We start from the raw sequence: 23,873 nt of genomic DNA on the forward strand, positions 1-23,873 counted from the left end.
TTAGATTACATACCACTTTGTAGTTTTCCAAATACTTAACGAAAAACTGTTAATTGAATAATGTGAGATTTTGAAGTCTAATGTGAAATACTGTACTGCTATTATGGCTTCCGGTAGACTTTTGCGACATCATTTTGTAGTTTCTTAGATTAGGTGATGTTAAATAAAAGATATAAATGACATTTGTATAGTTTTTATTTTTTTTAATGATGTCTCATTCCTAAAATTCTAGATGATGAAAATGTTTGGCCATAGCTGTATGTACAGCATAAACAGTATGATGAATTCACTGCTGGTACTGTACACAGCTCCATCCTTACTCACTTGGACACAGAAATGCATGCCAGGTGCTTCATGTAAAGAGCAGTATAATACTCATAACTAAATGAATAATACTAATAACTAAATGAATTTGTTTTCCTATATTTAAAATGTGTTGAGATTAATCAAAATGCATTAAATGTATGTGTATACATATATAACGAAATAATAAGTCTGGCATTCCTTATAAAGCAGAGTTACGTTGTTTCTTGTAGTTCTCTGGTGTGACACCCATTTTAGTTATCTTCAGTCTCACTTCCATGTGCCATGCGTCGTGTTTGTATAACTCAGGGCTGGCCAAAGCTGGCGCTTGCACTCCTGGTCTTTGTTCCAACCCTGCTGTAAATTGTTTAATTGTGACAATTAAACTTCCATCCAGACCTTGAAATAGTTAATGATCTCATTTTACCTCCAGGACTGTGATTGGACAGTGATCCCTGTGATCCCTCCCTCACCCCCTTCCCTTCCTCACCTCGCCTTTCCTCACCCTCTTCACTCCTCCCCCCCCCCTCACTCTAATCCCTGTTCTTGACTGAGTCCAGGTTTATCCACAGTGGGCAGCCTGCCCATAGGCCCCACCCTTCCCTGCCGTTGCCTGCCACAGCACAGCCTCCCCGCGGCCTCCCTGAGTGCAGCCAGCAGCTCCCGGTCCCGGAGGAAGTAGAGCAGCGGGTTGGAGGCGGCGCTGAGCACGGCCGAGATGAGGGCGCTGGGGGGGAGCCAGTAGGGCAGTGGGCAGCCGGGGCAGTAGAGCAGCACAGCATTGGTCACGTTGAAGGGCAGGCGAGAGAGCATGTAGAGGCTAAAGAGGAGCCCAGTGCTCCAGACCACGCGCTGCTGCCGCTGGAGGAAGCCCTTCCCCAGGCAGCGGCCCCGGCCGTGCGCCCACAAGGCTCGGAAGATGAGGCAGTACAGCAGGGAGGTGATCACCATGGGCAGCAGCATGCAGCCAAAGAAGATGAAGTAGGTGAGGTACTGCAGAGAGAGCACATTCAGGTACAAGCAGGGGACGCGGCAGGCTGCTGGAGACAGTGCACAGCCCCCAGGGGAGGGGTGAGGCGAGAGCCCAGTGTTAAAGACCATGGGTGAGGGAGAAGGGGAGAGGCTGCTAGCCAGGGTGTAGTTTGTCGTAAGCTGAGCAGAGGCAGTCTGCAGGGAGGTGTAGTTGTTGTAGCCCAGATACGGGATGGAGCTCATTGCAAACCCAGCCAGCCAGCAGAGAGAGATGTGCAGGAGGATGTTGGGTTGGGTCAGTGAGGCTCTGTACCTGGGAAAGAAAAAAGGGAAGAAAGAAGACCTGTTATGGAGATTTGTAACTCCAATCCAAATTGATGCAGAACTTGATCTGTTGTGTGCTGCTGTGTGTTGGACTCGCCTCTGAACAAACCCCAAAGGAGCAAGAGGAAGCATATGCACTGCAGCACACTGAGAAACTGCAAACAATCAAAACAACCATTAATGAATAGTCTGAGGAAGGGGGTTAGTACAGCTGCTCAAGTACATTATTCAGATTGAGCTCTCCACAGAAATCAGGTGCTGTGGGTCATTGCTGTTGATCAGGCTAATTTACCATTTAGATTGAAATGATTGAACAGCTGCTTGAGTTTGTGGTGATTGCTGCTTTTCTTATTCTGTGGAGAACTGCAATCCACACAAACCCAAGCAGCTGTTTCACTCTGAATGGCAGCAATGACCCTCACCTGTGGAGAGCTTGATCTGAATAATCTGTTCCAGTATTGAGTGCAGAAAGGAGGGGGGGCGTTACCTGGTGGGGTGCACCACTATGTACCAGCGGTAGTAGGCAATGAGGATATGATGGAAAGAGGAGGTTATTGCCCAGCTCAGCACAGTGCAGGTCAGCACCAGGCAGGGGTAGAAGGGGGTCCACCACTGCAGGTCTGACAGCACCAGAGCCGGGCCTGCGGTGAGGCACAGCGCTGTGTCGGTTATCCCCATGGAAACCATCACCTGGGCTGTCACATGGACCCGGCGCGATGACCTCAGGATAGCGCGCAGGACTAAGATGTTGAAGATTCCCAGGACCAGCAGAAGCATGATTGACAGAGGCAGGCTGAGCCACAGGAAGAGTTGGAACCCTGGGGAGGGAGCGTGACTTTCGCCCCAGAATGTCTCGTTGTGATTAGTCGACCGTTCCAGGTGAGCTAAAATGGAGTCCATGTGTTTTTTTTTTTTTTACTCAAGACCTGAAATGAAAATGAAGTTGACATGCTGGGTGTCAGTAAATAGGCTTGGATTTGCATAAGGCAGGGAAAATAAGACTTAAATTGCATAGCAGTTTGAGCTATTCCTGGTTTTACTGTATGTTTAATAAGACACACCTGAGCTTCCTTACACACTAGGGCAAGTCAAGCTTGTGCTAAAACTTGGAATGTGTGCAACTGCTATGCAACACGAATCTTATGGTTTCTTTCTTTACAGTAAAACCTATCCACACAGCCCCAGGAATCTGCCCTGGCATGTGCTGTGGGTTCCCTTTCAATTCGAAGATGGCCACCAAACATTTATGGGATACACTCCTGCTTATTGGTAGGTGTCACTGAGCTCTTACTATCAAAGCTGCCAATAAGCCCCCCTTCCCTCGATGACCTCCTCGGTCCCGCCTACCGAGGGAATAAAACCGTCATGCAGGGAAGGATCAACCTCTTAGCCTAGTCGGTGAGCTGTTTTTTCTTTTTTGTTTAAAAAAAAAAAAAAAAAAAAAAAAAAACTTGCGCTGCCGTGGTTACTGCTATTTTACCCTCACAACCTTGCTGTTGTGTGTGTGTGTGTGTGTGTTTTCTTTACTGCCTTGCAGTTTAAAAAAATAAAGTGTAGTATGATTTCCACCGGAACCCAGCTATTTTCTCTATTAAATGTCATTTGCCATGTGTCTGCCCAGTTCTGAATCTTGTCTAGATCATTTTGAATGACCTTTGCTGCTACAACAGTGTTTGCCACTCCTCCTACTTTTGTGTCGTCTGCAAATTTAAATCATTAATGTAGATTAGGAATAGCAGAGGACCTAATACTGATCCCTGTGGTACACCACTGGTTACCACACTCCATTCTGAGGTTTCTCCTCTAATCAGTACTTTCTGTTTTCTACATGTTAACCACTCCCTAATCCATGTACATGTGTTTCCTTGAATCCCAACTGCGTTCAGTTTGAGAATTAATCTTTTGTGCGGGACTTTGTCAAAAGCTTTCTGGAAATCTAAATAAACCATGTCATATGCTTTGCAATTATCCATTATTGATGTTGCATCCTCAAAAAAAACAAGCAGGTTAGTTGGACAAGATCTTGTTTTTCACCTCTAGTACTACATTTTTGAAGAACAGCCATCCTTTTTCTGTGGATGTTTTCTCTGTTTTACTCCAATCTACTTCTGTTAGTCTGTGTTTCATATCTTCATAGTTTGCTTTTCTAAAATTGTAAACCTTAGCTTTAGTCATTACTTTAGGGGTTTTAAAAAGCACTTCAGATGAGACCATGTTGTGGTCTGAGTTTGCCAGTGGTTCTCTGACCTCTGTTTTAGTTATTCTGTCTTCGTTATTTGAAAAGACTAAATCAAGGCATGCCTCCCCTCTACTCTCAGACAACCAAGTTTCTGTAACACCTATCACATCATAGTTACTTGTTAGTGCAGTAGCTTCAAGTTCTAAAATGTTGTTTCTGATACTTCTAGCATAGGTAAATACATTTAATGGTTGTCTTACCTGAGTTGTTGTCCTTGTTTTGATGCGGTCTCCCTTCTGTTTTTTTGTTGATTTCTCCACCCTTCCTTTCTAGTTTAAATGCTTCTGAACCTGTTCAAGGATCTTTTCTCCAAGTAGATTGGTTCCCTTTTTATTTAAGTGCAGTCCATCCCCTCTATACAGATAGTTACCCGCTTTGCCATGGTGACTCTTATTTTTTTACCCACACAGCTTGCTGGGTTTGTGTGTGTGTGTGTGTATTTGTTTCTTTACTGCCTTCTAGTTAGAAATATGTAAATAATAAGCGTGATTCCTCCAAGGAAAACCAGCTCTGCTGTCCCGCTGTTGAGTTGAATCTGCCGGCTTGTTTCAGCCCGCCTACTCGGCGCACTGTTTATAAAAACAAAACAGTCGCACGTGCTGCTGTGGTGGCTGCTATTTTACCATCACAACTTGCTGTTGTCTGTGTCTATATGTGTTTTTCTTTACTGCCTTGCAGTTTAAAAAGAAAAAGTAATAGTAGCGTGATTCCTCTACCGCAGTGGTTTTAAAACTTTTTAGGCCCCGTACCCCTTTCCATAAAAATGTAGTCTACCGCGTACCCCCAACTCAGATAGGGTCATAATATACATAGGAAAACAGAAAAAAATTATTTTCTAATTACTAGGCTTAAGCACTTACTGATGTTAACTGAAAAAAAAAACAAAAAAAAAACAAAACATATATATAATTTAAATGCTTGCCTACAAATGTGATGGATGTGCCTGCTTTATATCACAGATTTCAATAAAACTACACCCTGATTAGTAAACATTGCAGCCCCTAGATAATGGTATGTTATTCTGTATTTTAAAATGAACGAATAGGACTTCGTTACAAAAAAAAATGAAGTGGGTCATTAAAAAGAAAATAAATAAACGGGACTCGATTTGCTGGCTAAGAAAGCACAGGGAAGGAGGAGGGGCTAGAGTTTAGCCAATTAAGGAAAAATGTGGTTAAACTAATTTAAATAAAATATAATTAAAACAAAAAATGTTATGTAAAATTATTTCAAAATCCAGAGCAATAACACCCCGTTCACACTTACTGAGTCGACCTTGGGCCACCTCTGGGCCGCCTCAAAATTTCTGTTCCCAGTTGAGGTTTTAGGGGGCCTAAGTGCGTTCACATATGTGGCTGAAAAGGAAGCCTAAATTGCGCCGAAGTCCTGGAGATCGCCATAGGTTCCATAAAATCCAAGATCCGTGGTGGGTTTATTTCTGGCCTGTTGCTCAGTATTTCCGAGAGTTCTCGGACAAACTTGCAGGTTTTCACCAGAGAACACGGACATAAAGGAGATAGCTGCTTCTGCATCCAGCGCTCAAAGAATATCACAGACATTTGCAGAGCTTTTTGAGATGTTATAGTAGTAAAATAATGACTTGGATCGCATTATTAAGGAGTTAAGGAGTGATAAAACGAGTGATTGGGAGAGTATCCACGTCTATAAAGAGGTATGTGAAAAATACAGAAAATAAGGGGTGAGGCGTGCCTGGAGATGCAGGACTGTCCTTTTGCGATACAACAATACATTTTAAACTTGTTTTACTCTGGGGGAAATTTTTTTTAAAAACAGCCCGTGTGAAAATAAATTGGACCTGACGCACCTGACAAGCGCTGAATAAATGGACCGCTAAGGGTTCATTTCTGCATCGTTCCAGGTGCTACCCCTTAAAACCTACACTGTTTTAATCTACTACGCTCGATCTAGTAGGGTAGTGGTTTGAGCTACGTCACCGCACTGACGCGTTAAGGTCAGCCCAGGGCCTGCGTTGGGTTCACACAGGCAGATAGGCCGGCCCTGAGACGGCATTGGTACTTTAGGCCGCATCAAAAAGGTGGTCTAAATTTCACCCGGCCCAGGGCCACCTTTTCATTTTTTGAGCGTTCACACCTGAGATAAGACAGCCCTGAGCTGGCCTAAACCGCAGATGTGAATTGGGTGTAAGTGGCGAAATGAGTCCAAAAACAGATTATGCTTTTGAAACAAAACTAGGGTTCTAATTTAAAACAAAATCAGAAAGCACTTTTCAACAAAACTTTTTGTTTGAAAGCATTTCTTCCAACTAATGCAGAAGTGTAGAGAGAAAACATTTAGTGAAAGCCTACTTTGGAGATTTGCAATTTGGTTTTTCAACTTCAGAATTCAGCACTACATGGCAATGCCTTGAAGTTGGAATAATGGCAGGATGTACCATTTCTCCACTGGCTTTTACCATAGCAATGGAAGTAATTATTAGGGCATGTCACAAAAACAGCCGGAGTGGGGGACATCAGACCAGAAACAGGAACCAGGAAATAAACGACAGAGAGGTGGAGTTGGGTGGAGTTGAGCGCATGCTTGCGCTCAGCATTTAATGAAAGAACAGAACAATAAATAAAAAGGTTGTAACAAACAATAACACACAGGACACGACACATTCGCCAAAACAAAGAGATGAACAAAACAAACTACACAGACAAACATGGTGAGCAGATATTTTTAATGATTATTATTATTACTATTATTATTACCTCCGTCTCCAATCCCGTTCTCCACTCCGCGAACACACAACCCCGAGTGAGTGAAAACATGCTGCTTTTATGCAGCTGTACCGAGACTCGATTGCTAATCAATCATTCAATTGGAGTTGTGGTACAACTGCACGTGAATTAATAAAGGGCAATCCCTGTGCTCAAATATTATTACTTTTAACTTGCACGTGAAGTGCTGTGCAATCCTCGTGCCTAAATACAAATATACATTTTGAACACTCGTCTTACACAGACCAGTTTATATCCCGTGCACCAAGACACCAACATTAACATATAACACAAAATACACACAGGGGCGGGCACTTTGCCACAGGGCATCAAAATGGGTAGTGGGTAGTGCGTACTGCTGTGACCAGTGACTGTGTATGCGGTTACCTTGACAAAAGTTGAGAAGCTGGAATTTTTAATCAGTTCATACGTCAGGAAATGGTTGGTAAAAGAATACTGCAGCTACCAATCTCTGCTCTAACAGGAGTTTAAGTGCGCCAAATTCCAACTGGAAATGACATTAGTAGATTCACGCAACAAATGCGTAAGGGAGGCAGCACCTGTGTTGAAAACTGGAAGAAAATGGACAGCAAAGAAAGCTGTGGAAGATGCTAAGGCTGCCCTTCGAATCGGAGATATTATTGCATCATCTGCAACATTAAGGCACATTTTGACAGGATGCTAGGTGGGTCTTAACCAAGGATGGTTTACTTGGTGCCATGACCAGGTACTGCAATGTTTGGCCTTAGCATTGGAAGACAAGAGTAACTAGACCAATAAGTTGCCACCAGTTCCATCAAAGCATTACACACAAAAGACCATATTTCTCCATCCAGGAGAGCAACCACCAAGAAAAGGTGTTAAAACCAAGCCTCGCCCAGGACAACTGGAAGCTCCTAGAGACTGGAAGATGCTGGCAGATGTTGGTCAACGGCTTATATTTCCACCTGAGATTGCCACCACTAACCTTCGACCAGACATTGTCTTGTGGTCTGGATTAGCACGCCTTGTTCATCTGGTAAAGTTAACAATGCCATGAGAAGATACTGTGGATGAGGCATATGAGAGGAAGAAGCTTCAGTATGCTCAACTAGCTGCTGAAGCAGAAGAGTGAGGGTGGAGAGTCTGTTTACCCAGTGGAGGTGGGTTGTTGAGGATTTGTGGCACACTGTACAACCCGGTTTCTCAGAGACGTCGGGTTCAGTGGTCAAGAGTTGTGTCGCACAGTGAAGAACTTATCTGAAGCAGGAGAAAGGAGCAGCAACTGGCTGTGGTTGAGACGGAAAGATTCTGGATGGGGATCTCAAGCACAATAGAAAGAAAGCAACGCTGATGTACAGGTAAGTAAGCTGGGCTGAGCTGAGTGGTGGATGGAGGGGGGTGATGCTGGGATGCCAGAATCACTGTTCTCTTGAGGTGTGGTGGGCTAGTCAATGAAACACCGAGAATGGAAGGTGCCCACTTGAAGACCCCAGAGATGTACCCTACTTAGATCAATCCAGACGGTTGTCATGCTGATGCGCTGGGGAGACCACACTGGGTTGATCCCTGGAGCCAGTATCACAGCCGTTGTGTATGCTGATGCACTGGGGAGGCAAAATGAGCTGATCCCTGCAGCCAGCATTACACTTCAGCAATCAACACTAGACAGAAGGATATCTGCATCATCAAATGGAAAACAACGCAAATGGATGGAGATGCAGATGGATCACATTAGTTTACTGCAAAGCTACATCTTAGTTGGTGCTTATCTCGGCGAGAGCCGAGTTCAAATCAGCATGAAGTTCAACATCTACTCTCATGTAATGGAAATCAAACCTGGTTCCCTTTCAATTCAAAGATGGCCACCAAACATAGTTTATGGGATATACGCCTGCCTATTGGTAGGTGTCACTGAGCTCTTGCTATCAAAGCTGCCGATTGGCCCTTTCCCCTTGGTAACGTCCTCAGTCCCACCTACCGAGGGTACGTAACCGTCACGCAGGGGAGACCAGGTTTATGCTAGGTAAACTAACATTTCCTTTCAATTCGAAGATGGCCACCAAAACATTGTTACGGGAAAATGAGTACCAAAGCCATCACGAGGGAGAGAAGAACGACGGCATATGAGGGACGCCTTAGCCCTGCCTGACCACGGTCAACGGTGCGAGCATGCAACCTCAGGACCCTTGTGCCCATTGAAGGCAATGAGGGATCTATCACATTCAGGCGATAGAACCTGGAAAAAGTGTCCGGGGTAGCCCAGCTAACCGCATTACAGATCTCAGCCATGGTGGCACCTCTAAAGAGACCCCATGACATAGCCACACCTCTCGTGGAAAGTGTGGCTGCCCGCCCAGGCGGGGTAAGCCAGCACCATCATACGCAGCCGAGACTGTGCCCTCAATCCAATACAAAAGTCTCTGCTTCGAAAAGTGCTGTCCCATGGTCCATGTCCCATGGCAGACGAAGAGCTGGTCAGACTGACGCAGCGCTCTCATCCTATCCACGTAACATCTCAATGCCCAAAGCGGGCAGAGAAAGTTCAACTTCCTATCCTCCTGCGAAGTAAACTGTGGTGGATGAAAGGACTCCAGTTCCACAGACTGATTAATGTGGAAGGCTGTAACCACCTTGGGGAGGAAAGGATGGTTTGCACGCAGTGACATTCTGCTACTATTATCCCAAATACGCATGCAGGAGCTATGCAGACAGAGCCTGCAGCTCACTAACCAGGTGAAAGCCAAGAGGAAGGCTGTCTTCATTGACAGACACTTCAACTCAATGGAGTATAGAGGTTCAAACGGGGCCTGCGTGAGATCCTCCAGTACAATCTCATGGCTCCATTCAGGGAGAGTAGCTCTCCTAGGAGGGCACAACCGCCAAGTGCCTCTGAGAAACCAGGTAGCCAGGAAATGTGTACCCGGGGAAACTGAGACAATGGGGGCATGGCAAGCAGAAATAGCCGCTAGGTATACCTTCAGGAAGACCTACCAGCCTCAAGCAGATCTTGCAGAAACTGCAAGATGACAGGCATGGGACAAGAGATTGAATAGTGACCATTAGTACGGCACCAATCTTGGAAATGTTTCCACTTATAGGCATACAATGACCAAGTGGAATGCACTCTAGCAATCTGCAGCCTACCCACGACCGTGTCTGACAGCCCTAAGGCTGACCAGCGGTCCCTTTCAGGGTCGTGACCCATAGCTGATGTCTGCCCGGCTGAAATGTGCTTCTCCCCCAACTGCGTAGATCCTGGCGAAGCGAGATCTCCCAGGGTGGGCAGTTCAATAGCAGGCACAGGGTCAAGAAACACCTTGGGGCCACTAGGAGAAGTGATGCCTTCTTTGACCAGACCTTTTCGAGAAAGGCCAGGAGTAATGGCAGAGGCGGGAACGCGTAAGAGCACTCTGGGCCATACGTGGGCTAGGGCATCGACACCGAGTGGACTGCCAAAGCAGTGAAGGGAGTACCACAGGGGCAAAGAGTCTTCTCTGCCGAGGCGAAGAGATCGACCTGCGCCCGAACTGTTCCCAAATGTGCTACACTACCTAAGGGTGGAGCCGCCATTCCGACCGATGCGGACCCTTCCGCAAGAAGAGGTCCGCCGCCCAATTGTCCACTGACATGCGTCGCCTGAAGGGACAGCAGGTTCCATTGGGCCCAAGTCAAAAGCCTGAAGGCAAGTAGATGTAACCCCAGGGATCGAAGGACACCCTGGTGGTTGACATACGCCACCACTGATGTGTTGTCTGTGTAGATCAACGCATGCTCGTTACGCACCACGGATAGAAAGCGATGGAGAGCAAGGAAACCCACCTGCAGCTCCAGCATATTGATATGCAGGGATGTCCAGTGGCCCGACCAAAACCAGCTGACTCCTCTGCCTTCGCAGAGGCATCCGTCATCACTACCCCACGGTTGGAAACTACTCCCATTCGGACTCCTTGGCACAGGTGAGAGGTAGCCCTCCACCAGCGCAGGGTCGCCGAGCACGCAAGACACACTGTTAGCCAACAGTGTCTCTCGCGCTTGGGATGCAGATGGAACACATTGAGCCACACTTGCAACGGGTGCATGTGCAGTAAGCGAGGATGGCATCCATGCACTTTGAAATGTGTGGGGGTAAGGAGAGTCTGACCACATGGAAAACTCAGGGCGTTCCCCTGTAAGGCGGAGCGGAGATACTTCCTGTGCGCTGGACCCATAGGAACGTGGAACACGTTCACTCAGTCAAGTATGATAACCCATTCGCCTGGCCAACAGCCTAGCGAGCTACTTCCGCGTACGGCTCAGCCGTGTATTGAAGCACTCAGGCACCAAGGGTGCAGACGCACTGAGGCACATACGCCACTGTTGCACCGAAGCATCGAAGACACCAAATGTTATTGACATGCTGTGGCGCTAAGCACCGAGGCATGGATGTGTGAAGTCAACACAACCCGGGGTACTGCATAGCATACACTGGCGTGGATACATAGCTCGAGTGACTGCAGTAGGCAATCAGGAGAGCAGTACAGGGGAGCATACGGTAGTGCACCATGGTGCAGAGCAGCGATAAGCTGGTCCTGGAATGCGTGCAGTCACACTACATGGCAGCACATATGGTGTGCTAGAGTGGAGCACAGGCTTAAGGAGCTGCAGCGTTTTAGGCAGGAATAAAAGTGTACTGCTTTTTTTTTTTTTTTTTTACTGCAAAGGCATTAATAGGAAGAAAATACATGCTGATACACACAGCCATTCGGCTATGGGAGAACACATTCACCATGCCAGGCGGGTGACCAAGCATGCCAAGTAGGCGGGCTAAAATAAGCCTGCTGATTCAACTCAACAGCGGGACCCTGCAGAGCTGGGTCGTGGTAGAAGAGTCACGCTGCTACTTTTTGTGTGAGTGTAAAATAGCAGTCACCATGGCAGCGTGTGCGACTGTTTGTTGTTTCTTGTTTTGTTTGTTGTTTTTTTTTTATTAACAGCGCACAGAGTACCGCATGTACCGAGCACCGGCTTACCGCTGGCACCAAGTACCATGCAGTGCCGTGAACCGTGCAGTGCAGTGCACCGAGTACCGTGCAGTGCAGTGCACTGTGCAGTGCAGTGCACCGAGTACCGTGCATTGTGCAGTGCAGTGCACCGAGTACCATGCAGTGCAGTGCACCATGCAGTGCAGTGCACCGAGTACCATGCAGTGCCGTGCACCGTGCAGTGCAGTGCAGTGCACCGTGCAGTGCAGTGCACCGAGTACCGTGCATTGTGCAGTGCAGTGCACCGAGTACCGTGCAGTACCGTGCATTGTGCAGTGCAGTGCACCGAGTACCGTGCAGTACCGTGCATTGTGCAGTGCAGTGCACCGAGCACCATGCAGGGCCGTGCACCGTGCAGTGTAGTGCACCGAGTACCATGCAGTCCCGTTCACCGTGTAGTGCACCGAGTACAGTGCAGTGCACCAAGTACCATGCAGTGCAGTGCACCGTGCAGTGCAGTGCACCGAGTACCGTGTGCACCGTGGTAACGAAGTAGCACGGGCACAGTCTTACACACCGCGGTATTTAATAAACACTGAGGCAGCTGTACAATGGTGTCTACCCTGACCGTGTGGTCACACACCTGAGCAGCGCGTAGCGTACAACAGGGGAACAGGGCCGAAGCTGCGGCGGACAATTAACTTGTACAACACAGGAAATCACAATACAATATTACAATACAGCAGTAGAGATGGGGGAGAGCACACTGTCTGTTGGATTGTAGCCTACACACATGGTGAAAGGCCATTGCAGCCTCCGTATGTCTCAACTTAACAACAGGGCAAGCCTCGGTGAGGAGTACATGGCTGGTCTGGCTGTAAACAGCCGTGCTGCAGCTAGTCCTCTGCTTAAGCATGGGGATGCACAGCTGCAATCAAAACAACAAGGCCCGACTGGCAGCCCACAGGCGGCTGGTGGGCTAACTCAACAGCGGGGACAAGGCAGACCCAGCCCCCTGGAGTACCAATGCTCTTCCAAGTAAGAAAGGGGTGAAAAACACAATAATAGTCTTAATATTAGTACTTGCCTGCAATCGACTAACAGATGGCAGGAGAGAAGCAGCCTGACGTGTGGAGTGAGCAGGTGCTAATAGTAAGAAACAGAAAAAAAAGACTACGAATTAAGAGTCACTGATTCCCGGAAAGCGACAAAGCCAGCTTTCAGCACAAAGTGCAAGGGAACTAGCAGTAAGTTCAATGCGGCACTTTTTAAGTAATAATAAGGGGTTAATGCATCACAGAGGTCTTACCGTACCAACTACAGAAGCGAAGAGAGCGAGTCTCCCCTGCGTGATGGTTATGGCAGGACCGAGAACGTCACCGAGGGGAGAAGGCCTATCCGCAGCTTTGATAGAAAGAGCTCAGTGACACCTACCATTAGGCAGGTGTATATCCCATAACGATATTTTGGTGGCCATCTTCGAATTGAAAGGGAACAGATGGAGCATTTTGCATAAAAACTATTTAAAATTTACAAATACAGGCATCTTTTGAAAAAATCTGGTAGCATCCAGAACTATGTGAATATTGAATAACACATTAAATATGTGTGTTTTGTTATTTATTTAACTCGAATGTAATGGTTTATCACTTGAGCTGGACATTTAAAATGCTATATGTGTCTTGTGCAGTATCGAATCCAGCCAGAATAAGCACATTTTTTGAAGTGAATATTTCCAAAAACTAAATTTGATTAAAGTAGGAAGGTGACATTTATATCAAGCAGTCAAAAATGACTTTTAGCAAAATGCTTACATGTTAGTGTTTAGTGCAGTCGTCTGTTCATGTTAATCAGCTGCCAGACAGCTTGTTGATGGGCAGTCGCTGTATGATATGAACACACTCAATAGGTCTGGAGTAGGAAATCCAATTCCAGACACTTCCCAATCCAGGAGTTCAGGATTGATTATTATTTTTATTTATTATTTTTTTAAATCCGTGATTCCATTTTTATTTTAATAATAATAATAATAATAATAATAATAATAATAATAATAATAATAATATTGTGCTTTTTGCTTTTATTAGCCTAATAATTAGCGGTGTATATGCGTAGGCTAATGCAATTACTCAGCAAAGGAGTTCTTCAACGAATTAGTCAAAAAACATATAAAGCATTGCAAGTAAAGATAACACAGTTGTGTACACTCCAGCTCCAGTGCAGTGATTTCACTGACTAAGTAGGGCTGCACAGCTGCCTGCTAAACTCAATAATGCTGTTAGTTAAAAACATAAACTTAGATAAAACACACTGAATTGATTAAACTAAACTACAAACACTGAACATTTAAACTCCAGAAAACAAACCTACCTAGTAAATACTACACATTTTTAAAAGAAGCAACATCATACAATGATATTTTTTTTTCTTTTTAGCCTAAAGACTGCAGAACCACCGCCCTGCTATTTAAATATGTAATTTAGCCATGTGTGCGCTCAACACTCACTCACTGTCAGCAGCCGCTTCGGTGTTTATAGTTAACCTCGCCCAACAGAAAGGAAACGTACACCAGTACGGCTGTGGTTTTATTTCAAAGGAGATTCAACATTGTTAATTCGATTGCTAAGTCGCAAAGTACTACAATGTGGTAATAAATAAATAAACCTGAGGGGCGCTGGAGTACCCTCATAGGTACACGTACCCCAGTTTGAAAGGACCTAGTTCTGCAGGGTCCCGCTGTTGAGTTGAATCAGCAGGCTTATTTTAGCCTGCCCATTTGGTGCGCTTTTTCACCCGCCTGGCATGGTGAATTTCTTCCATAGCTAAATGACTGCGTGCATCAGCCTGTATTTTTTTCCTATTATTGCCTTTGCAGTAAAAAAAAAAAAAAAAAAAAAAAAAAAAAAAAAGAAGCAGAACACTTTTATTCCTACCTAACATGCCGCAGCTCCTTGAGCCTGTGTTCCACTCTGGCATACGCTGTGCGCTGTCACATTTTGTGACTGCACGCGGTCCAGGACCAGGTTATCGCCACTCTGCACCATGGTGCAGCACCGTGCGCTCCCCTGTACTGCTCTCCTGATTGCCTACCACAGCCACTCGAGCCTGTGTATCCACCCCGGTATATGCTATGCGCTACCCTGGGTTGTGTTGACTTCACGCGGTTAAGGCTGGGCGCCTCTCAGTGCTTCGGCGCCCTCGGTGTTTAGATGCTCCATGCCTCGGTGCTTAGTGCCACAGCATGTCAGTAACACATGCACTCGATGCCCCCAATGCTTCGGTGCGCTATTAGTGTATTCTACCTCACTCAGTGTCCTCGGTGCATGAGTGCTTCACTACAGGGCTGAGCCGTACATGGCGTTGGGAGCCCTAACCAGGCAGCAAGCTCAAGCCCTCGCTGTGGTCACAGTTCAGCCGATAACACCGGGCCCAGAGCTGACCCCGCCTGTATTGGTGGTCATCCCGAATGTTACAGAACCGGATTTCAGCTTTGCTGAGGAGGACCTCATGCAACAGTGGCTCCTTCCTTCAATAGCAGCACCTACCTCCCTTGACCATTACATTGGACCAGCGATTGAGGAATTGCTGCAGCGCTCCCACTGAGAATGCAAGAAGAGAACAAGATGCTGGCGTCCGCTGTACTCACCAGGCTGTCTGGCCCGGTGAATGGTTTATCAGATTGGACCGAAAGAACGTGGATTCCACATTCCTATGGGCCCAGCTCACAGGAAGTATCTCCTCTCCACCTTACAGGGGAGTGTCACAAAGACGGCCGAAGTGGGCAGTGTCAGAACCAGGAAAGGAATACACACAGACAGGACGGATGAATTGAAATGATGAGATGCTTGCTTGCGTCGGTTTATTGTAAATAAAAGGGTTCTAAACAGACAAAAGGCAGGACACGGCACAATCGCCAAAATAAATAGATAAACAAAAAAACGGACTATACTTAACAACACGGCGCACAGACAGACACACTGACAAACACGATGAGTTTTAAATACACAAGTATCATGCTGGTCCCACCAGCACGCAAAGCAATTTTTATTAAATTTCTCCTCCTCTCTCTTCTCTCTCCAGTTCTCCACTCACCGAACACCCAACCCAGAGTGGGTGAAAACATGCTGCTTTTATGCAGCTGTTCCAAGACTCGATTGCTAATCAATCATTTAATTGGAGTCTCGGTACAACTGCACGTGAATTAATAAAGTGCAGTTCCCCGTGCTCACATATTATTACTTTTTACTTGCACGTGAAGTGCTGTGCAATCCTCATGCCTAAATACAAATATACATTTTAAACTCTCGTGTTATACAGATCCGTTTATATCCCGTGTACCAATGACTATACACCAACATTTAACACACCACACGCAACATATAACAGAAAAATACACACAGGGATGGGCACTTTGTTACAGGGAGATACTTGAGTTTTCAGTGCTGTGACTCAGCTTCTCCTTACCCCCATATCCCCCCAGCGACCCGCACATTTTCAAAGTGTACAGATGCCATCCTGGCTCCCTTGTAGCTGCAAGTGATCAGGGTGATGAATTATCTGGATGATTGGTTGATCTGCCCAATCGCAGGAAGGAGCTATTTGTGATGAAGCGTCTGTTTGAGGCTGGGTCTCGCCCTCAATGACGGCAGAGCCAATTAGTAGCAGCTCTCCAGCACCAACTCTCCCTGTTTCGACATGGATTGAGAGTGTCCCTTGTCTTGTGCCAGAAACTACTGGGACTGATGGCCGCAGCAATATCAGCCACCAAGCTGGGCTTACTGCGCATGTGCCCACTGCAAGCGTGGCTCAATGTGTTTCACCTGCATCTGTGATGGCATTTGTCAACCACCAGGGTGGCCTTCAGTCCCCGGGGTTGCTTCGCCTCGCCTTCAGGCTTTTGACTGGCCCAGAGGAACCTGCTGTCCCTTCAGGTGACGCATATCCCGGGCGTGGACAATTGGGCAGCAGACCTCCTCTCGAGGGAGGGTTCTCACCCGTCTACGAAGCCCCAGTCATAAAGACACGCTGCACACAGACCATGACCAGTACGGTAGCGATTGAGTAAAGTCCAATCTTGTCATGGCAGGTCAAAGCCGGGCGGGAGGTCTGTTGGGTCGGCAATGAGGAATTGGTTCCGAGTGTCACTCTAGAACCACTCCTCTTGCCACTGGGTTGTTGATGACCAATCAGGGTCAGGAAGTGACAGCCAGACTGGGCATCTAGATTCCAGACGCATCTTTGGTGGATGAAGGATAAAGTCATGCAATGGTAGTGCCAGGTTATTCTGGATCTTGTTGACGATTTTGACCACTGCTTCCTTGCGCCGAATGTGTGGAGGTGTGATGTTGCTCAGCACCGGTAGCCACTGGACCGGAGTTGAGTGAAAACTGCCGGAGATGGTCTGCATTACAGAGTTCAGCTGAGTGTCAATTTACTTTGCATGCGAACTGCGACTCCAGACTGGGGCACAGTACTCAGCTGTTGAGTAGCAGAGAGCAAGAGCTGTGGACCAGAGGACCGGTGTTCGTGCTCCCCACGATATGCCGGCCAATATACTCAGCAAGCTGTTTCATGCGCAGACATTCGCGGCTGTCTTTATCAGGTGGTCGTGGAATGTCAGTGAACGATCCAGGGTAACACTGAGGTAAACTGGGCTGTGATCACACTTAAGCCATTTACCATCTAGGACTACATTCAGTTCCCATGAAGCACTTGCACTGCTGAGACAGTTTTTGTGATGCTTGGTTGGAGTCGCCACGTTTTGCAGTAGTCTGATAAGACTTGATCATATGTACTAATGGGGGATTTCAACTTCCCCCAAATAAAATGGGAAAACCCGGTGGGTAGCGCGAAGGATGAAATAGAAATGGTGGAAATGACAAATGACTGCTTCCTAACACAATTTGTCAAGGCACCGACTAGAGGGGAGGCATGCCTTGATTTAGTCTTTTCAAATAACGAAGATAGAATAACTAAAACAGAGGTCAGAGAACCACTGGCAAACTCAGACCACAACATGGTCTCATTTGAAGTGTTTTTTAAATCATCAAAAGTAAAGACTAAAGCTAAGGTTTACAATTTTAGAAAAGCAAACTATGAAGGTATGAAACAGAGACTAACAGAAGTAGATTGGAGTAAAATAGAGAAAACACCCACAGAAGAAGGATGGTTGTTCTTCAAAAATGTAGTACTAGAGGCGCAAAACAATTATATCCCTAAAGTAGACAAATCTAAATGTAAAACTAAATTGCCAAAATGGTTTAATAGATCAATTAAAAAAAATATTCAGCGAAAAAAGGCACTTTACAGAGCATTAAAAAAAGGACCAAAAAGAAAGTACACAGAAAGAGTACACAGAACTGCAAATGCAAGTCAAAAAGGAAGTTAGAAAGGCCAAGAGAGAAATAGAAATGAACATTGCTAAGGGAGCTAAAACCAATTCCAAAATGTTTTTCCAATATTACAACAGCAAGAGAACATTCAAAGAGGAGATTAAATGTTTAAGAGATACAAATGGCAAAATCGTAGAGGAAGAAAAAAAAATAGCAAATATATTAAATGATTACTTTTCACAAGTTTTTACAAAGGAAGATACTGACAACATGCCCCACATGTCATCCAGTTCCTATCCAGTTTTAAATAACTTTAGCATAACTGAGGCAGAAGTGTTAAAGGGACTAGGAGCTCTTAAAATAAACAAATCCCCTGGGCCGGATGAGATCCTCCCAGTAGTACTCAAAGAAATGAAAGAAGTAATTTACAAACCGCTAACCAAGATCATGCAGCAGTCTCTTGACACAGGGGTTGTACCGACAGACTGGAAAATTGCAAACGTAATACCGATCCACAAAAAGGGAAACAAAACTGAACCAGGTAACTACAGACCAGTAAGCCTGACTTCTATTATATGCAAACTTATGGAAACTATAATAAGATCCAAAATGGAAAATTACCTATATGGTAACAGGGTACTGGGAGACAGTCAACATGGTTTTAGGAAAGGGAGATCGTGCCTAACTAACTTGCTTGATTTTTTTGAGGATGCAACATCGATAATGGATAATTGCAAAGCATATGACATGGTTTATTTAGATTTCCAGAAAGCTTTTGACAAAGTCCCGCACAAAAGATTAATTCTCAAACTGAACGCAGTTGGGATTCAAGGAAACACATGTACATGGATTAGGGAGTGGTTAACATGTAGAAAACAGAAAGTACTGATTAGAGGAAAAACCTCAGAATGGAGTGTGGTAACCAGCGGTGTACCACAGGGATCAGTATTAGGTCCTCTGCTATTCCTAATCTACATTAATGATTTAGATTCTGGTATAGTAAGCAAACTTGTTAAATTTGCAGACGACACAAAAGTAGGAGGAGTGGCAAACACTGTTGCAGCAGCAAAGGTCATTCAAAATGATCTAGACAAGATTCAGAACTGGGCAGACACATGGCAAATGACATTTAATAGAGAAAAGTGTAAGGTACTGCACGCAGAAAATAAAAAATGTGCATTATAAATATCATATGGGAGATACTGAAATTGGAGAAGGAATCTATGAAAAAGACCTAGGAGTTTTTGTTGACTCAGAAATGTCTTCATCTAGGCAATGTGGGGAAGCTATAAAAAAGGCTAACAAGATGCTCGGATACATTGTGAAAAGTGTTGAATTTAAATCAAGGGAAGTAATGTTAAAACTGTACAATGCACTTGTAAGACCTCATCTTGAATATTGTGTGCAGTTCTGGTCACCTCGCTATAAAAAAGATATTGCTGCTCTAGAAAGAGTGCAAAGAAGAGCGACCAGAATTATTCCGGGCTTAAAAGGCATGTCATATGCAGACAGGCTAAAAGAATTGAATCTGTTCAGTCTTGAACAAAGAAGACTACGTGGCGACCTAATTCAAGCATTCAAAATTCTAAAAGGTATTGACAGTGTCGACCCAAGGGACTTTTTCAGCCTGAAAAAAGAAACAAGGACCAGGGGTCACAAATGGAGTTTAGAAAAAGGGGCATTCAGAACAGAAAATAGGAGACACTTTTTTACACAGAGAATTGTGAGGGTCTGGAATCAACTCCCCAGTAATGTTGTTGAAGCTGACACCCTGGGATCCTTCAAGAAGCTGCTTGATGAGATTTGGGATCAATAAGCTACTAACAACCAAACGAGCAAGATGGGCCGAATGGCCTCCTCTCGTTTGTAAAATTTTTCTTATGTACTTCTTCCTGCTCTGAAACCTGCTTGTTCAATTGGGAGGATCCGCTCAACATTTGGGGTGATGCGTTTAAGGATCACCCGCTCCAGGACCTTGTAGCATACTGAAAGTAGTGATATAGGTCTGTAACTTGCTGTGACTCAATGGTCCTTACCCGGTTTCAGGATAGCGATGACTTTTGAGCATCGCCAAACTCGTGGCATGCGGCACTCTGACAGGACATGCATTAGAAACCCAGCCAGCCATGACCTTACCCGTGATCCTAAATGCTTCAGGAATTCTGGGGGAATGTTGTCATAGCCCATGGCGGTTCCAGATTTCATTCTATTCAGAGCTTCTGCCAATTCAGCAGGTGTGACTGGATTAACTGTGACCTGACCACTATTCCTTCGGTGGAGTTGGCGCCACTCGTCTCTTACACATCTCTTCCATTGTTTCTCGAGAGGTGCTTTGCCAACCTCTATCAGGTGAGTGGCCACCTGGTTTGCCGTCACTCCTGGTCGGCTACATGAAGGAGGTTTCTGGGATGCACCAAGTCGGCGGATCAAGTTCCATGCCTTCCTGCTTGAGTGGGTGAAATCGAGGTTACTTGTCGATTCCTCCCAACGCGCTGTTCTGGCTGCATCCAGTGATTCCAACAATTGGTCCGCAATCTCTGGGTTTCCTGAATCTTCGTACTCTTTCAACAGAGCCTCACATTCATCGTCCAGGCATGGGATGTACACGGGTCTTCGGCCTCTTGGAACTGATGAAGTTGCTGCTTTGAAGATTGCTTGACGGAAGTGGTTATACGCCTCTTCAACCGGAATGATGCTAAGTGGAATCGTTGGAATGCTGCAGTCGGCTATCTCACTAAACTTCTCCCAGTCTGCCTTTCTAAAGTTCCAACGAAGCTTGTTTGAGCTGAGGATTGTTCGTAGGCACAGACCGATATGTATCATTGATGGTCTGTGCTGGGAATGTGGAATGTCACTGAGGATCATTCTGGCAAAGGTTGGGAACGATCATTCATAGTGTTCGCCCAACATAAGTCCAGTGAGTAGTCTTTGGACCAGCGGGCTGAGTGGAAGGAACCTGGTTGTTTTGGGTCATATGACAGGATAAAGTCATTTCTGGCAGCCCAAGTAACAAGGCTGTCATTGTCATTGGATACGTCCTCATATCCCCAGTCTGAGTGGTGGCTGTTGAAATCCCCCACGTAGATAGCGGGGTGACGAAGCACCGGTAGAACTTGACTGTCCCAGTTGGCACTCGGAGGCTTGTAAACATTAGCAATTTGAAAACCTCAGACTTCGATGATGTCGCAAAAAGTGGTGAACGAAATGAACCGAACATCGGCGACGTCAGCAGAGTGTCACTGAATGCAAACCCTGCTTTCCTCTCCAAGGTATTTACAGCCTTCCACATGAATCAGTCTGTGTAACTGGAGTCCTTTCATCCACCATCGTACTTCGGAGGAGGATAGGAAGTTGAATTTCCTCTGCCCGGTTTGGACATTGAGATGCTACGTGGATAGGACGAGAGCATTTCGTCATTCTGACCAGCTCTTTGTCTACCACGGGACACGGACCCTGAGACAGCCCCTTCCGAAGCAGCGACTGTCGCATTGGATTGCGGACACTGTCTCGGCTGCGTATGATGGTGCGGGCTTACCCCCTCCTGGGCGGTTAGCCGCACATTCCACGAGAGGTGTGGCTACGTCATGGGCCCTCTTAGAGATATTTCTTATTACCTTCAATGGGCACAAGGGTCCTTGAGGTTGAACGCTCGCACCGCTGACCTTTGGTCAGACAGGGCTAAGGCGTCCCTCGTGTTCTTCCCATTCTTCCCTCCCTCGCGACGGCTCTGGTATTTGTTTTCCCATAAACGACGTTTGGTGGAACGTTAGTTTACCTACCATAAACCTGGTTCTCTGAAAGAGAAGATGGCCACCAACCGCAAGGTCGCGTCGTCGTCATCACGGTTTTGTCGCAAAAAAAGGTCGATCCTTCCCTGCATGACAGTTTTACTTCCTCAGTAGGCGGGACCGAGGAGGTCATCGAGGGAAGGGGGGCCTATCGGCGCTTTGATATACGAGCTCAGTGACTCCTACCAATAGGCAGATGTGTATTCCATAAACAATGTTTGGTGGCCATCTTCTCTTTCAGGGAACCAGGTTTACGGTAGGTAAACTAATGTTCTGCTCTGTTGTCAAAGAGACTGTACTAACCAGCCCTCAATCTCTGGTATTTACACAGCAATGCAGGGCTATATATTAAATACTCGTATATAAGATATTATATTTAGAGGGGAAAGGGTTTAATTGTATTTTAGGAAGTCTCTTGATTGGGAAAGCCGTATAAACAATTTTACAGTTATTAATCAATTATCTGATTAATGGAACGACCTCCCCCAGCCCCCATATTAAAGTGTACCAGAGAATGAAATACACTTTTAGCTTGATCAGAGGGAGCCACGTGACACAAGAAACCTGTAATGTATCACAGTAAAGATTAAGGTATCATTTATTCAAATATTGCACCTACCTTGACAATCCGGAAGCAGGTAGTCTTGTATTCCGAATCTTGACAGATACAATATTGTCCACAATAGCTGGGTCAGTCGTGTCTCCTGTGCTTTTCAGAATTATAACCCAAGCCAAACTATTCAGAGACCTTTTCTGAAATCTCCTGGGTTCGTGCAAACAGGTCGAGTTACTGAATAAAAAAGAAACGAAAATAAGTGTTGTAGTTTCCAAACGGTTTGAGAAATAAATAAATAAATAAATAAATATTTGACCCTTGCTTCAAACTAAATGTAACTAATGAACTGCTTCTTAAATCTTCTCTGAAATACAGCTGAATATTGTCAGATCTGTTTGAGGAGGATCTGGTACTATATAGGTGAGTTGTATTTATTTGTAGTAAGACGATTTGTAAAAAAAAAAAAAAAAAAAAAAAAAAAAAAAAAAAGGCTTAAAATGACGATTGTAGTTTAAATACAGTTTCAAAACGTGTTGGCAATTTCTTGCAAATAGTACATTTTTTTCAGTTATGAACAGCTTTCGAAAAAGTTTCTAGCTTCAATAGGAAAGACAAAAAAGCATCTTAACTAACGGATTTCTAATACTGCCTTTGTACCCACGAGCAGACTCACATCTGTGCAATCACAAAATGTACGACTTGTATATTTTTCTTGAGCTGCCAGCACGTCGCAAATGCAATGTCTATTTCTATCAAGCCTGTACCAGCAGTCAGGAGGAGGGACGATAGATGCTGGGAAGTGCGCTTCACGCAGCAATTTAAACACGAAGCGTCCATACAGTACACAGTACATATTATTTCATTGTAAGACGTGCTTGTGTGATTTATACAGTGAAAAGGACATTGTACTGTGTAATATAGACAGATACGCGTTAAACACACAAACACCGCAAACACACACACAGAAAAAAATACACGCTAACAGATACACACCTACTCAAGACAAAGACACTGACACAGTATCGTGTTTAATTTCAATAGGCTTGCTGTTGCTTGTTATTGTTTTAGTTCATGCACTGAGTATTTCTTTGAAATCATGTCATGTCATTTCCACTCCTCCATTGTGTCCCCTCTATCTGAAACTCGCTCAGTTTGCTTTGCAGATGTTTAACACTAGTATCAGTTGAATAGGTTGATGTTTTAGGCTTCACTGCGTGCGAATAAAGAAGTCGAGTCTTTCATGGTAAGCAGCGTAAATAAAATCCCATTATGGGATTTAAAAATAGCAAATAACATTATATCCAATGTGTATCTGAGTCTCCTGTGACCGCAAACCCGTCACAGGATATCATTATTTCAAATTAAAGGGCATTTTATTAAGCAACTGAGAAGTGTGTGTGTGTGTGTGTGTGTGTATATATATATATATATATATGTACAGTGCCTTGCAAAAGTATTCAGACCCCTGACCAATTCACTCATATTACTGAATTACAAATGGTGCATTGAAATTTCGTTCTGCAATATTTTATTTTAAAACACTTAAACTCAAAATCAATTATTGTAAGGTGACATTGGTTTTATGTTGGGAAATATTTTTAAGAAAAATAAATAACTGAAATATCATGTTTGCATAAGTATTCAACCCCCACACATTAATATTTGGTAGAGCCAC

At 45.1% G+C, this 23,873-nt stretch overlaps 1 protein-coding gene across 1 annotated transcript; it reads right to left on the bottom strand.

Moving 5' to 3' along the window:
- Positions 1-187: 187 nt before the first annotated feature.
- LOC121295990 (adenosine receptor A2b-like) lies at positions 188-22,661 on the bottom strand. The gene is made up of 3 exons (XM_041221102.1): positions 22,262-22,661; positions 2,087-2,525; positions 188-1,588 (listed from the first exon to the last, which is right to left on the bottom strand). Exons 2-3 carry the CDS (start codon positions 2,497-2,499, stop codon positions 832-834), a joined length of 1,170 nt encoding a protein of 389 aa, XP_041077036.1. The 5' UTR covers positions 2,500-2,525; positions 22,262-22,661; the 3' UTR covers positions 188-831.
- Between the last annotated feature and the right edge of the window lie 1,212 nt (positions 22,662-23,873).

Source organism: Polyodon spathula, chromosome 21 (genome assembly GCF_017654505.1).
Source record: "Polyodon spathula isolate WHYD16114869_AA chromosome 21, ASM1765450v1, whole genome shotgun sequence".
NCBI lineage: Eukaryota > Metazoa > Chordata > Actinopteri > Acipenseriformes > Polyodontidae > Polyodon > Polyodon spathula.